The 16,567-nt window shown below is 43.8% G+C and overlaps 1 protein-coding gene across 8 annotated transcripts in view; it reads right to left on the reverse strand.

Annotated features, from left to right (window-relative positions):
• The window catches only part of LOC144682600 (prominin-1-A-like), a 297,236-nt gene that overhangs the window by 48,921 nt on the left and 231,748 nt on the right, over positions 1-16,567 (reverse strand). For all 8 annotated transcript variants that reach the window (XM_078545151.1, XM_078545141.1, XM_078545114.1 and 5 more), the window contains 3 exons: positions 13,394-13,447; positions 1,974-2,054; positions 1,650-1,718 (listed from right to left, as the gene is read on the reverse strand). In XM_078545151.1, coding sequence (XP_078401277.1) covers positions 1,650-1,718; positions 1,974-2,054; positions 13,394-13,447 — 204 coding nt within the window. The remainder of the gene's footprint in view (positions 1-1,649; positions 1,719-1,973; positions 2,055-13,393; positions 13,448-16,567) is intronic.

Raw genomic sequence — 16,567 nt, forward strand, 5'->3', positions numbered from 1 at the left:
AAGATGTCACAGACAAAAGGACAAAGAGGTGTTGAAGGTGGTGATATTAACTAAGGAATGTGCTAATTAAAGGTAGAAAGCAGGACAAGCAAGGTACAGATAGTCCTAGTGGGGGTGGGGTGGGGTGAAGGAATCGAAAAAGGCTAAAAGGTAGAGATAAAACAATGGATGGAAATACATTTAAAAATAATGAAAATAGGTGGGAAAAGAAAAATCTGTGTAAATTATTGGGAAAAAAAGGGGGGATCGGAAAGGGGGTGGGGATGGAGGAGAGAGTGCATGATCTAAAATTGTTGAACTCAATATTCAGTCCAGAAGGCTATAAATTGCCTAGTCGGAAGATGAGGTGCTGTTCCTCCAGTTTGCGTTGAGCTTCACTGGAACAATGCAACAGGCCAAGGACAGACATGTGGGCATGAGAGCAGGGCGGAGTGTTGAAATGGCAAGCGACAGGGAGGTCTGGGTAATGCTTGCGGACAGACCGAAGATGTTCCAATTTTGGAAAGCAACGTCCCAAGGATATTCAGAAGATGTCTGATCAAATATTAGCTCAAGCCATATATCAGGTGTCCCCAGTGACTGCCTGAGGCAGGACTATGTAAATGATTACACTTACACCTGTTTTAGGACTCAATGGAAATTTAATTCTGCTGAGCAAAGCAAAAGCTGGGCTTCTCTGTTCAGCATCCCTCAATCAGCAGAAGTTGGCCTGCTCTGCTCAGGATTCCTCAGCAGAAGCCGGCCTGCACAATTCAGGATCCCACAGCAGAAGCCGGCCTGCACAATTCAGGATCCCTCAATCAGCACGAAGCCAGGCCTGCTCCGTTCAGGGTCCCTGAGCAGAAGCCAGGCCTGCTCCATTCAGGGTCCCTCAATTAGCAGAAGCCAGGCCTGTTCTGTGCAGGATTCCTCAGCATAGAGCCAGGCTTGGTCCATTCAGTATCCCTCAATAGAAGTCGGCCTGCTCTATTCAGGATCTCTCAATCGGCAGAAGCCAGGCCTGCTTCTTTCAGGATTCCTCAAATAGAAGCCAGGCCTGCTCTGTTCAGGGTTCCTCAGCAATGGCACTGGAGCCAACAAAAGGAGAGCTGTTTAGCCTTTTTTAAATTTATAAAACTTAGAATAAAATGTTCCTGCTGTGCAGGAACAGCAGGAGCAGCAGGGTTTCCTTGACTTTATGAAACTGCTGATCAACACTCCGTGCACCCCACCCACTCTCCCAAAGCAAATGCATCCCTTTACTATTCTCCCCCTCTACCCTTTGGGCCACCACCAGGGCTGTTGGTATGAAGATCTCAGAAGACTTGCTAAAATGTTCCTCAGAAAGGTTTAATCAAAACTTCTGGAAGCATAATCTACAAATGGAAATGGCAATACAAATATAATGGAATAGATAAAAAACAATAAAAGTGGGAAGAATATCAATTAAATGGCAGAACCAAGAGATGAATAAAGGCAAAGAAAGAAATTATAGTGAGGGAAAAGAAAAAGTCAGTGTTTTGAAATATTAGGTTAGCTCATGTAACTCAATAGTAAGTTAAAATCACACTGAATCAGCAACTGATGATAAGCCATCAAAATAAATCTGGCAAAAATGTATTCGAAAGACGAACCTTCCGTAAGTGTCACACAGGCATGACAATACTCACAGCGTCCTCGCTCCACTCTAAATATTCAATGATGTAGCCTGTTAAAGTCTTGCAGTAATTTTGCATTTCCTAGGAGAGAAAGGCATTTTATAAAATGTCTTTACTAATGTGAAATGAAAATTTGCATTTATACAGATGCCTTTCATGACCCCAGGGTGTCCCAAATTTCCAGCCAATGAAGGACTTTTGAATTGTAGTTACTGTTGTATAATAGGTAACTAAGCATGTAAACAGATTAAGCAAATAGCTCATTTGCATTGCATGGAGTATATTTTAGACACACAAAAGATAGCATATTCTGGTATAAGGCCAAGAATACATTACCTGCTTTACAATGTCACTACTATTGTTGCTGATTAGGTATTGAGCAGCTTCAACAGCATTAATTATACGTCCCACTTTAATCTGTGCAAAAAAAACAGCAATTACATAGAATGTACAGCACAGAAACAGGCCATTCAGCACAACAGGTTTACGGCAGCATTTATACTGCACCCGAGCCTCCTCCCATTTTTCTTCATCTAACTATCTGCATAACATCCTATTCTTTTCTTCTTCATGCATTTACCTAGCTCCCCCTTAAAGCATCTATACTACATACTAACATAAGAACAAGGAGCAGAAGTAGGCCATTTAATAAGATCATTAATGATCTGATAGTAACCTCAAATCTGCATTCCACCTACCCCCGATAACCTATCACCCGCTTGCTTATCTAGAATCTATCCATCTCTGCCTTAAAAGTATTCAAAGACTCTGCTTCCACCGCATTTTCAGGAAGAGAGTTCCAAAGAGGTCCTCTGAGAGAAAAAATTCTGCCTCATCTCTGTTTTAAAGGGTGACCTCTTATTTTTAAACAGTGACCCCTAGTTCTAGATTCTCCCACAAGAGGAAACATCCTCTCCACATTCACCCAGTCAAGGCCCGTCAGGATCTTAGATGTTTCAAACAAACCTCTTACTCTTTTAAACTCCAGCAGATATAAGCCTAGCCTATCCGACCTTTCCTCATAAGACAACCCACTCATTCCAGGTATTAGTCTGGCAAACCTTCTCTGAACTGCTTGCAATGCATTTACATCCTTCCTTAAATAAGGTGACAATACTGTACACAGTACTCCAGATGTGGTCTCACTAATTTCCTGATCTACATCTTGTGGTAGCAAGTTCCTTATTTTAACCAGTTTCGGGTAAAAGAAGTATCTCCTGAATTTCCTATTGTACGATATAAATTGGTAATTTAAATTTATAGTCTCTGGATTTGATCTCATTTTTATGTAAAGAATTACATGTTTTAAATATTAATGATAGTGTAACGGAACCATACACCATTTTCCATGACTTTTCCATTAACTTGTCCACTCGTGTTTCTAATGCCATTCATAAACCAGGGATGAACATAAGAATAAAAAATAAAAGCAGTAGAAGGCCATTCAATAAGATCATGGTTGATCTAATCTCCACTTTCCAACCTGTTCGCATAACTCTTGACTTCCCTATAGATCATGAATCTGCCTCAGCTTTAAATATATTCAATGATGCAGCCTCTAGAGCTCTCTGGGGCAGATGAATTCAGAGAAGACATTTCTGCTCATCTCAGTCTTAAATGGGCAACTCCTTATTCTGAAATTACTTACCTTAGATACCACCCCCCATGAGAGGAAGCGTTTTCTTATCATACTGTCAAGCAAACACAGAATTGTTTTTGTTTCAATAAGATCACCTCTCCAAAATAAGTACAGGTCTGACCTGCTCAACATTTCCTCATAATCCCTGCATCCCAGGAGTCAGCCTAGTGAACCTTCTCTAAACTACCTCCAATGCAATTACAAGCCTTCCTACTACAAAGGCTGTCGGACCTGACAATAATCTGGCAATAGTACTGAAGGCTCCAGAATTTCCTTTCTTCTAACATAGCATGTCCTTATGCTCCAGAGTTTGCCGCGCCTCTAGCCAAGCTGTTCCAGTACAGCTACAGCACTGGCATCTACCCAGCAATGTGGAAAATTGCCCAGGTATGTCCTGTACACACAAAGCAGGACAAATCCAACCTGTCCAATTACTGCCCCATCAGTCTACTCTCGATCATCAGTAAAGTGATGGAAGGGGTCATCAACAGTGCTATCAGGCAGCACTTACTTAGCAATAACCTGCTCACTGATACTCAGTTTGGGTTCTGCCAGGGTCACCCAGCCTCTAACCTCATTACAACCTTGGTTCAAGCATGGACAAAAGAGCTGAACTCCTGAGGTGAGGTGAGAGTGACTGCCCTTGACATCAAGGAAGCATTTGACAAAGTGTGGCATCAAGGATCCCTAGTAAAACTGGAGGCAATGGCAATCGTGGGAAAGCTCTCCGCTGGTTGGAGTCAAAGGAAAGGAAGATGGCTGTGGTTGTTGAAGGTCAATCATCTCAGTTCCAGGACATCACTGCAGGAGTTCCTCAGCGTAGTGTCCTCAGCCCAACCATCTTCATCTGTTTAATCAATGACCTTCCTTCCATCATAAGGTCAGAACTGGAGATGTTCGCTGAAGCAGTCCATGTATAAATACAGCAAGACCAAGTCAATATCCAGGTTTGGGCTGATAAATGGCAAGTAACATTCGCACCACATAAGTGCCAGGCAATGACCATCTCCAACAAAAGAGAATCTACCATCGCCCCTTGACATTCAATGGCATTGCCATCACTGAATCCCCCACTATCAATATCCTGGGGGTTATCACTGACCAAAAACTGAACTGGACTAGCCATCTAAAAGGCACAAGTCAGGATTGTGCGGAAAACTCTCCTGGATGAGTGCAGCTCCAACAACACAAGAAGCTTGACACCATCCAGGACAATGCAGCCCACTTGATTGTCACCCCTTCCACAAACATTCACCCCCTCCACCACTGACATACAGTGGCAGCAGTGTGCACCCTCTACAAGATGCACTGCAGAAATTCACCAAGGCTCCTTAGGCTGCACCTTCCAAACCCATGATCGTTACCATCTAGAAGGACAAGGGCAGCAAATACATGGGAACACCACCACCTGGGAGTTCCCCTGTCATGAAGCTATTAATGCAGATAATATTATTGGAAAATATTTTTCTTTTAAAATAGAGGTTTAGTCTGTGGGTGTGTCCTAATTGGATTAAAAGCCAGCTAGTCTGGGTGCTTTGATGTGTACTAGTTTTGAGATGTAAGAGAGGTAGAGTGTATTTGCATTTTTTGAATACAGCATTCAAGAAGTGGGGTGAAATCTGGCACCTACCAAGCAGAGACCAGGCAATATGTTTATATTACTAATAAAATTGGTACTATGAAAGATGTTTTATTGTTCAAAGAGGCTGTCAATACAATGAGAAGTTACATTCAATGAGTTGTGCTAGGTATAACTTCAGCAGTTTTCGTGAGTGTGGAGGAGAGGCAATGTAATATGAAAGTAGCTGTAAGCCTACAACTGTGTCCACAGGAACCAAAGTGAAAGGAACCTCATTTTGAATTCGTACGGTGAAAATACTTTGCCTGGTGTCTGGTTAAGTGTATGGGTTGCTGTTGCCTTAATGGAGATTAGTTTAGGAATTTGTTACAAGTTATGATAGTGGTAATTTGTAGCCATGTATATGTGTTTAGTGTGTTGTATCTTAATAAAGTGTTTCATTTATTTTAATATAAAACCTCTCCAGAACCAGGGGTCTGATTCCTGAATTTAGAGTTGCATCACAAACATACCACTTAAAAAAATAGGTTATGACAGTTGTTTAAAGTTTCCCTCTGGGATTTTTAAATAACTCAGCTTTACCAAAAGACTGTCTCATAACATCCCCTCCAAGCCATTCATCATCCTGATTTGGAAATATGTCGCTGTCCCTTTACTGTCGCTGGGTTAAAATCGTGGAACTCCCTCCCTAACAGCATTGTAGGTGTACCTACACCACAGGGACTGCAACGACTCTCACCACCACCTTTTCAAGGGGAATTAGGGATGCCCAATAAATGCTGGCCCAGCCAATGACACCAACATCCCGTAAATGTATAAAAAAATAAGGAAACCAAAACTGTTTGCAGTACTCTAGATACGGTCTTATCAATGCCCTTGCAATAAAAACTGACATTCCATTTGTGTTCCTACTTACTTGCCAGACCTGCATTTTAACTTTTTTATTTCATTTACAAGGACTCGCAGATCTCTAAGATAAAAGCAAAATACTGCGGAAGCTGGAAATCTAAAACAAAAACAAAAATTGCTGGAAAAATTTAGCGGGTCTGACAGCATCCGTGGAGAGGAAGACAGAGTTAATGTTTCGAGTCCGAATGACTCTTCATCAGAACTAAAGAGAAATAGAAATAAAGTGAAATATAAGCTGTTTAAGAGGGGTGGGTCAGGTGGGGATGGATAGAGGGCCAGTGATTGGAGAGATTGCCAAAGATGTCATAAACAAAAGGTCAAAGGGGTGTTGACAGTGGTGATATTAGCTAAAGGATGTGCTAATGGTGGCATTAAGGGTAGGTTGCATGGGAAGGTGCTGTGGGAGGGAGTTGAGGTGTAGGGGGTAATGGAGGAGCTGACCAGGGTGTCCCGGAGAGAACGATCCCAATGGAATGCTGACAGGGGTGGTGAAGGGAAGCCACCATCACATGATGCCACCACCAAACACATCTTTCCTTTACCCACCCCCCGTCGGCTTTCCGCAGGGTTCGTTCCCTCCGGGACACCTTGGTCCACTCCTCCGTCACCCACTACACCTCAACCTCCTCTCACGGCACTTTCCCATGCAACTGCAGAAGGTGCAACCCCTGCCCCTTTACTTCCCCCCTCCTCACCGTCCAAGGGCCCAAACACTCCTTTCAAGTGAAGCAGCATTTCACTTGCACTTCCCTCAATTTAGTCTACTGCATTCGCTGCTCCCAATGCAGCCTCCTCTACATTGGAGACCACATGCAGACTGGGTGACCGCTTTGCGGAACACCTTCGGTGTGTCCTGTCGCTTAGCATTTCAACACACCACCCTGCTCTCATGCCCACATGTCCATCCTTGACCTGCTGCAATGTTCCAGTGAAGCTCAATGCAAACTGGAGGAACAGCACCTCATCTTCCGATTAGGCACTTTACAGCCTTCCGGGCTTAACATTGAGTTCAACAACTTCAGATCATGAACTCTCTCCTCCATCCTCGCCCCCTTTTTGATCCCCTTTTTAAAAAATAATTATTATATATTTTTTATTTTCCCACCTATTTCTTTTATTATTTTAAAAATTTATTTCCATCCATTGTTTTATCTCCACCTTTTGGCCTATTCGATCCCCCCTCCCCCCACCCCACCCCCACTAGGGCCATCTTTCACTTGCTCATCCTGCTTTCTACCCTTAATGTCACCATTAGCACATCCTTTAGCTAATATCACCACCATCAACACCCCTAAACCTTTGTCTCTCCTTTGCCTCCACCTATCACTGGCCCTCTATCCAGCTCTACCTGTCCCACCCCCCTTAAACAGCTAATATTTCAACACATTTCTATTTCTCTTTAGTTCTGATGAAGAGTCATTCGGACTCGAAACATTAGCTCCGTCTTCCTCTCCACAGATGCTGTCAGACCTGCTGAGTTTTTCCAGCAATTTTTGTTTTTGTTCTCACAGATCTCTGTTTTGCTACCTTCTGCAGTCTCTCTCCATTTAAATATTATTTTGCTTTTCTGCTCTTCCTGCCAAAGTGGATATCCTCACACTTTCCCACATTATACTCCAGCTGATAATTTTTCTCCCACTCATTTAACCTTCCCAGACTCTGTGGGCGGAATTGTCCCAGATTTGCACTGTGTGGTAGCGAACGGGAAAAAGGTAGTTTATCTGCCGGCCACAGTGGCGGGTTTTCGCATCATCATCATCGGTATCATCCCATTCCCACCTCATTAATTATACAGCCACAGGAAACACGCCTTCTCGCTGGCAAGTGGCCTCCAATTTGTCTGCCACACTGTTACCTCGCCACTTCCTCGTGCAGGGTGCCATGTGCACACTTCTCAATGCTTGCAGCCTAGCACCAGAAGACATGGCCCCAAAAGCCAAGAAGAGTGCAGCCCGCCACCCCCCTCCCCCCCCAATTCAGTGATACATCCCTGGGATGCCTTCTGGAGGCCATGAGACCCGCCATGATGTCTTCTACCTCTGCTCCAGCCGCAGGATGTCCATCAGTCTTATCACTCCAGCTTGTGAGGTGGTGGTTGAGGTAGTCAGAGCCAGTGCAGCGAACAAGAGGTCAGCCATTCAGTGCAGAAAATGGATGAACGATCTCATTCGTGCTGTCAGGGTAAGGCAACCATCTCATCACTCTCAACTCACACTCAAAAGGCCATCACACATTCACTGGCATTTCACTAACTGCCAGCTCAAGGGACATCACCACTCACTCTCTCACAAACATCCTCACATCCCCATCTGGCCTCATATCCCCTGGAGACTGCCTCCTCAGCCCTCATCATCTTGAGGCCACTTGCAACATGTGCCCCCATACACATGTGCCCCAACATATCAACATGTGCCCTCACACACACCCTGGGATACCTCCCTTCCCCAGTACAGCCCTTGCACCCTGCAGCCTCTTCCCTTGCCTGAGGCCATTTCTCCCCCTTCCCCAAGCAAAACCTAGACCTGAAGCCATTGAAAAGCCACCACTGCCTTACGTTGGTCTGATAGGTAGAGACCTGTCTGTGAGCACCCCTAAAAGTGATGTGGTGCTGCCTCCGAAGCCTGGTGCTGATGACTGCGAGTGCTGCCTGAAGCAAGGTAGGTGAACAAACCTCTAAGTCCCAAGCAAGGTGCAACTTGCTAGGTGCACGTCGCTTATGTACAGCTGTGAAACATGTTGGCGTGATGCCAGATGATCCAGCATGGGAGGGTGGTTCCAGTGAGCAGGGCTTAGGATGAGATGCTAAAGCATTGAAATTAGGTTCCCGAAGCGCAGGGGCAGGAAATGGGGCCCGCCACTGATGGGTGGAGCAGAAAATCGCAAACTGGTTTCACAACGTCATGAAACTGATTTTTGGCCTTCTCGCTATATTGTCGCCTCCATCCCCCACCAGCCATGACAGACACCATGAAAATTCCAGCCTGTGTCATGGACGGAATTTATGGGCTTGATTTTACGGGGAGGGGGATTGCTTGCCCCTTTGTTGCAAGAGCCAGCCGGCAGCCGACACATCGAAAAGAAGTGCACTCCACAGCAATGGCGTGCTGTCAGTGGGCTAAAGTGGCCTAGAGTGGGCCATCCACCTCTCAGAGGGAGGGGTCCCAACCATGAGAACAGCTGGCATCTCTTGCAGTCGCAGAAGCACCAGATCTGAGTGGTTGGCACTGCCGGATTCCAGGTCGGCCCACAGAGAAGGCAGCTATGATGTTCAGGCCCAGGTAAGTCGGGGGTCTTGGATAAGGAGGGATCTAGCAACCTAGGGAGCTGCTCCATTCTCTCCTGTCCACAGCCAATGTTTTCGTGTTGCTCCAGTATCTGCTGACGAGCTGAAGACCTCTACTGACAGTCAGGTTCTAGTTCATCTTGGGTTGCCCTCCTCTTCTACATTCAGTAGGAACCCACTGCATGACACGATTTTCAGGTGGTGTTGACGCAAGTTGGGTGATATGACCAAGACAGCTGAGCCTTCTTTTGCAGATGATGAATGAAACTGGAGGCTGTTCTGATCGTTTTCTTGCTGGTTACCAAATGTAGTCTGATTGGTCGAGGCATTGCCATGGAGAATTCACCAGAGAACAGTTATCTCCCAAGCTTTTGTTAAATTCAAACCATTCAAGTTGACTCTCATTGGTCGAGTTATTGCCATTTGGAATTCACCAGGGAACAGTTATCTCCGAAGCTTTTGTTTAAATTCAGGACAGGCAAGTCAACTCTGATTGGACAAGATGTTGTTGTTCCCTGATGCACAGATTATTACTTTTGTGGTTTTTCTTTTGAATTTGGCCCCTAGTTGTTCATACTCCCTCAACAGAACTTCTGGATGGTATTTAATGGAGGCAAGGGGAGCCTCTTTGGATAGCCAGCGAGAGCCTCATCTTTTCGGGAAGGCCCACTGAATTAAATGCCACTCAGGTACTCAACTGGGCAGCAATGGGCCTTCCCCAGAATCAAGGACCTCGTGCCAAGGGTGCAAGTCCCGCATGCCAAGAGCTGCCGGCCAATCAGGGGAGGTGGTGGTGGCTGCCTGTGTAACATCCACCAGTGGCCCAGGATCGTCACTGGATTCCAGGCTACAGGTGAGTGATGGTGAGAGGGATCGCGGGATGGGGATTTCCAGGGAGGGGATGGCTGGCGGTGCGGCAACAAGGGCAGGCTCTCAGCAACCTCCCTTCCCAAAGCCAAGGCCCTCAATTTGGCACTGAGTGCCTTTGAATGAGTGACGTCCCCATGAGCCCATGAACAAAGGGTTTGCTTCTCGCGCTCTCCACGTGGCAAGCCCCCCACCTGCTGCTGGGTTAACACCAGCAATGGTGGAATTAAGGGCCTCAATTAGCAGCAGGACAGGAAGGCTGTCCATGGGCTTTCCCATCTCAGACTTATAGGGGTGGAAGTGGGAAGATGGCAGGGTCCCCACCTGCCACCATCCTGCCTAATTAAATGCTTCCCCCCCCCAACTCCACCACCAACCTCACCTTCGGGGAGAGCATTAAATTCTGCCCCTTTTCTTAGTCCGACCAGATTTGATCCATAAGGGTTTGACTGTCTCCTGGAACAAAGTGTCTAAGTAACTTTCTTTTTGCCTAATGCATCAATGCTGAGCAGAAGTTCCTTGAGCAGCAGAACACACCGGTGTCCATTAGAACCCACATCACTACGCTACAGCTGCAACACATCACCTGCCCAGCCATCTCTATTGTATTATACTTAACTAATTAGGTTTTCAAGTTTGAAAATATCATTCAGCTGTCTATTTATAGATTTTAATCTGGGTAACAACCTTGTTCAATTTATTAAATTCAATCATATGCTTTAGGTATTTACTATAACTTAGCCAACAATCTTAATTTAATGCTTTTATAAAATATACCAAGCAACACCTTTGGCCCCCACCTCACCAAGTTCCCATACTCTACAAATTCTCTTGCATTTTGGTGAAGTTGACATTCTGGTGAAGCTATTTATTATTAATTCACTTACTGTTTTATTACCCCAAATGAAATTTTTAATTTCCCATCTCTTAGCTTAAACCAATGCCCTAATTTAGAGAGGAAAAAAGATGGGGGAAAAAAAAGGGAAAAAATATAAGATAGAGAAATACTTATCAATCTGCTTTCCTTTAACAGACATCACATTGATTTTTTTTCCAAACTCGAGATTTGAATGCTAAGTACATCTCAACCAAAAACTTTGCATCTGTAAATCCAAATGCCTTCCTCATAATATCATAAACTCACTGAAGCAGGATTTCATAATTTCCTCAGTCAGCATAGCTAAATTAAGCTGATAAATTAAGTCTCTCAGAAATGTCTTTTCATTGTATTTCCTTCGGGATCTGTTCTTGGCAGATATATCAGAATTTCTTAATTTCAGTTTGGTGCCTGATTCTCTATCGTCAATTCAATACAAATCTTTAGAATTGAAATAATTTTCACATTTAAAAAAATCTTCAACTGAAGAAGCAATGCAACTTCTATGTTGACACCATATTTATTTGCAATATTGATATGGTACCAATGAGATGTTGAGAAACTACACTTCAGCTAATAATCCCGTGCTAATATGCTCCTCTACAATAGCGTCAGTCTGGTCCATGATCCCCAGGAACAAAAGCAAGTGCAAAAGAACCCAAGTCTACAGTTTCACTTCTAAATGTTTTGACAGTTCAAGTTGGTGTGAAAATTTCATATACTTAACAAATCTTAGCAACAATTTGCATTTATATAACACTTTTAACAAAGCAAAACATCCTTAGGCATTTAACAAGAGGGTTATCAATAAAAACATAAGAACATAAGAAATAAAAACAGGAGTAGGCCATTCGGCCCCTCGAGCCTGCTCCACCATTCAATAAGATCATGACTGATCTTCTTATGTTTCAATTTCCACATTCCCATATAACCCCGGTAACCTTTGATTTGCTTGCCTAACAATAATCTATCTACCTCTGCCTTAAAAATATTCAATGACCCCGCCTCCACCAACGTCTGAGGCAAAGAAGTCCAAAGTCGCACAACATCTGAGAGAAAAAATTTCTCATCTGTCCTAAAAGGACGATCCCTAATTTTAAAACAGTTTCCCCGAGTTCTGGACTCACCCACAACAGGAAACATCCTTTTGATGTCCACCTTTTCAAGGCCATTCAGGATCTTGCATATTTCAATCAAACCCACCTCACTCTTCTAAACTCCAGCGGAAACAAGCCCAGTCTGTCCAACCTTTCCTCATAAGACAACCCACTCATTCCAGGTATTAATCAGTAACATTAACAACAAGCCACATGAGGAGATATCAGGACGGATCACCAAAATCTTGGTCAAATAGGTAGGTTTTAAAGGAGCATCTTAAAGGAGGCAAGAGAGGTGGAGAAATTTAGGATTGGAAATCCAGAGTTTAAGGCCAAAGCAGATGAAAGCACATCTGCCAATGGTGGAATGATTAAAATCACGGACGTGCAAGAGACTAGATTTAGAGGACAGCAGGTATCTCAAAGATTTGCAGGGATGGAGAAATTACAGAAATATGGAGGGGTGAGGCCATAGAGGGATTTGAAAACAAGGATGAGGTTTTATAATTGAGATGTTGTTGGACCAAGAGCCAGTATAGGTCAGAAAATGTAATGTACTATGAACCACCATGCTGCAAGACTTCTTATATGCTGATTCCTGTACTTGTGAGCATTTTCACCAAGCACAGATCCACTTTAAATAATGCTTGTGTCAATGAAAATGAACAGGATCGGTTCAAAGTTACAGTCTCTTTCTTCTAGTTTCTTGACATGAGCCACATTGAATGGAAAGTTGTAAAATAGAGACCGCTAACATCTCCCAGATCAGTGAAAACTAGCAAGGGGATGAGGGAATTCACACCTGGCATGACCCTGCCTTCATTTGGTTACATCTACCTTCTTAGGTTCAGGCATCTGGAAAAGCAAAAGAATGATAGGGTGTCCAACCACAAGAGGTGCAGGGATGGGAGAGCTTACTCGCATAACCCCATAATATAATGTAAAAACTAGGCCAATTTTAAAACAATGATAATGGTGAGACAACCCAGTCATTACAGTGGGTAAAAAGCTCGATTTGATTAGCCATAGTGCACAGCATTTCAAGTGCGTGAGCACTGTTGTTAGATATCAAGCCAATAGCCAAAAGCACAATAGAATGAAACATCACCAAGTTGCACTTTAGTAATGGAAGAGATACAGATTTGATTATTTGTACTGTTATTTTCCTGATCGAAATCATGACATTTTGATGAGGTAGCAAGTGAAGTTTGCTCATGAGGACAAATTGAAAACAAACAAATCAATAGGAAGTTGATCCATGTCCACAGGGGAGAAGTTGATGCCAGCCTGCTGTTCCATGCCCCCATGTGGCCAGTCAATAGTAACATCGGCAGAACTGAAAAACAGGCTCCCTAATGCAGCATCTCACTCTAGAATTGTCCAATCCAGAACAGGGCACAAAACATGGAGAAAAAAGCCATTCTGAAAACGCAATTTCAAAATAAATAACGTGAATTTTCAACAATAAAAGGATGCATTCAAACCAAACATATTAATTGATTTACCTTTAAGTTTTCCGCTGAGTTCTGTAGTATTCCAATACTTTCATTCAATATGTTCTATTGACATAAACAGAATACTTAAATCAGAAAATATAACAAAAATGATACTTTAAAACAACTAATATGAAAAGAAAGTTTTCGTCTCCTGTTGTATATCTGTAAATATTTACTTCTTCCTGCTCCCAACTTTAATCCTTGGATTATTAATGTAATGAGAGTTTTAAACTACAGCATTAGACAATGTGGTTGGTGATGGTCCAATGTACTATTAGAGAGCACGAGTTGTTCGGTGAGTAGTTGTATACACTTCACTGCATGGAGTCTGATGAATAAAGCAGATGAGCTGAGGGCACAGATATACACTTGGAAGTATGGGGCTGAATCTTTTGAGGAGTGGCAATCAAAGTCGGATTTCTACTCCACTCCTATTTTCTTACCGGAGCTCCACATTTCTCACCCAGACTTCTGAACCGGGCCTCTTTAGAAATGCGGAGCGTACCTGTTCTCGGAGTCCTTCCTCGTAGTGCAGGATATCAGGGGAAGCCAAGCCAACCTCCTTTCTACATCACTAGCTGTCATATTCCAGTAACTAGAGAGTTTAATGGTCCCAATGCCACGTTGAGAAGCTATGGAGAGAAGGCAAGTGCGTAAGGTAAGTGACTGAGGGCATAGGGTGGGAGGTGGGTGAGGGAATAGGGTGTCAAGTGGATGAGGGTACAGGGTGGCAGAGGGGGTAGGGTGGTATTTGGGTGGGTAAGGTGGATAACAGGGTCGGATGGCAGGTGAAGGGTTAGGGTGGCAGGAAGTGGATGAGGGAGTAGGGTAGCATGGTGGAATGATATATGGAGTGGAGTAGCCCACAATTCAGTGTTCAGGCCATTACTATTTTCCAATTTACATAAGTGACCTAGATTCAAAATCCTCAATTAAATTTTGTAAAACGTATAGATTTTACCAAACTGGAGGAGGCAGCTGTAATTGTCCCATACTTCTGCTTTACTGCCAAAAACCATTACCTCTGTTTATATCTCCAACTCTAAATAAAGGGCATCCAGGAACCACATCCTAATGGCTTTCCATGTAGAATGGTGGAAGGAAATCAGATGTCTGTTTACACCGTTTGATTGACATGATCCTAGGATTGCTAGTGGTGCTGCATTGTACAGACTAGTTGTCAAAGCAAAGAAATCTTTGAGGTTGTGCTCAACTGCAACATTTTTTGAGAAGTAACATAATGTCACATATTGTGCAAAAATTAACTTTTTTTCCACAGTATACAGAACTTGAATTTCTAATAAGTACACATTAACTTATTGTATATTTGTTACAATAAAGCACACACATTAAAATGTTTGTTATTTTAAATGTAATCTTTTGTATTTCCAACTTAATTTATTAGTAAACAGTGTAACGAACAGTTCTTGTTTGAGTTGTGAAAATTCATTTTTATTTGTGCCAAAATGGAAGCTCGAAGACATTAAAATATTATTTCAATCTAAACATCAGACAATCAAGGACCTGGGATACAAATTTAGCACCTTAATTTATGTGGCCTCATTCATCAAAAGGGCCACCAACTGCCACTGCAGTACAAATAGGTTCAAGAGACTATTGAACAGAGGCCCAAACAATCCCCATCCACCATCACTCTCCTCCATGCACTCATCTGGCTGAACTTGTTCTCTCACTGAACAATTTCTCCTTAAACTCATCTCACTTCCTCCAAATAAAAGGTGTGGCCATGGGTACCGGCATGGGTCCCAGTTATGCTTGTCTCTTCATGGGGTATGTGGAACATTCCCAGTTCCAGTCCTACTCAGGCCCCCTCCCACAACTCTTTCTCCGGCACATCGATGACTGCTTCGATGCCACTTCATGCACTCATCTGGACCTGGAAAAATGTATTAATGTTGCTTCCAATTTCCACCCCTCCATCATTTTCACATGATCCATCACTGACACTTCCCTTCCCTTCCTTGACCTCTCTGTCTCAATTTCTGGTGATAGACTATCCACCAACATTCATTACAAGCCCACCAACTCCCACAGCTACCTCGACCACAGCTCCTCACACCCTGCTTCCTGTAAGGACTCCATCCCATTCTCTCAGTTCCTTCACCTCCGTTGCATCTGTTCCGATGATGCCACTTTCCAAAACAGTTCTTCTGACATGTCTTCCTTCTTCCTTAACCTAGGTTTTCCACCCACAGTGGTTGACAGGGCCCTCAACTGTGTCTGACCCATCTCCCGCGCATCTGCCCTCACAGAACCATGATAGGGTTCCCCTTGTCCTCACTTATCACCCCACCAGCCTCCGCATTCAAAGGATCATCCTCCGCCATTTCCGCCAACTCCAGCATGATGCCACCACCAAACACATCTTCCCTTCACCCCCACTGTCGGCGTTCCGTAGGGATCGTTCCCTCCGGGACACTCTGGTCCACTCCGCTATTACCTCCTACACCTCAACCCCCTCCCATGGCACCTTCCCATGCAACCGCAGAAGGTGCAACACCTGCCCCTTTACTTCCCCCTTCCTCACCGTCCAAGGGCCCAAACACTCCTTTCAAGTGAAGCAGCACTTCACTTGCACTTCCCTCAATTTAGTCTACTGCATTCGCTGCTCCCAATGCGGTTTCCTCTACATTGGAGAGACCAAACGCAGACTGGGTGAATGCTTTGTGGAACACCTTCAGTCTGTCCGCAAGCATGACCCAGATCTTCCTGTCGCTTGCCATTTCAACACACCACCCTGTTCTCATGCCCACAGGTCCATCCTTAGCCTGCTGCAATGTTCCAGTGAAGCTCAACGCAAATTGGAGGAACAGCACCTCATTTTCCGATTAGGCACTTTACAGCCTTCCAGACTTAACACTGAATTCAACAACTTCAGATCATGAATTCTCTCCTCCATCCTCACCCCTTTTTGATCCCCCTTTTTTCTAATAATTATAATATTTTTTATATATATTTTTTTATTTTCCCACCTATTTCTATTATTATTTTTAAAATTTATTTCCATTCATTGTTTTATCTCCATCTTTTAGCCTATTTCGATCCCCTACCCCCACCCCACCCCCACTAGGGCCATCTGTCACTTGCTCACCCTGCTTTCTACCCTTAATGTCACCATTAGCACATCCTTTAGCTAATATCACCACGGTCAACACCCCTTTG

This window comes from Cetorhinus maximus, chromosome 1 (genome assembly GCF_964194155.1).
Source record: "Cetorhinus maximus chromosome 1, sCetMax3.hap1.1, whole genome shotgun sequence".
Classification (NCBI taxonomy): Eukaryota; Metazoa; Chordata; class Chondrichthyes; order Lamniformes; family Cetorhinidae; genus Cetorhinus; species Cetorhinus maximus.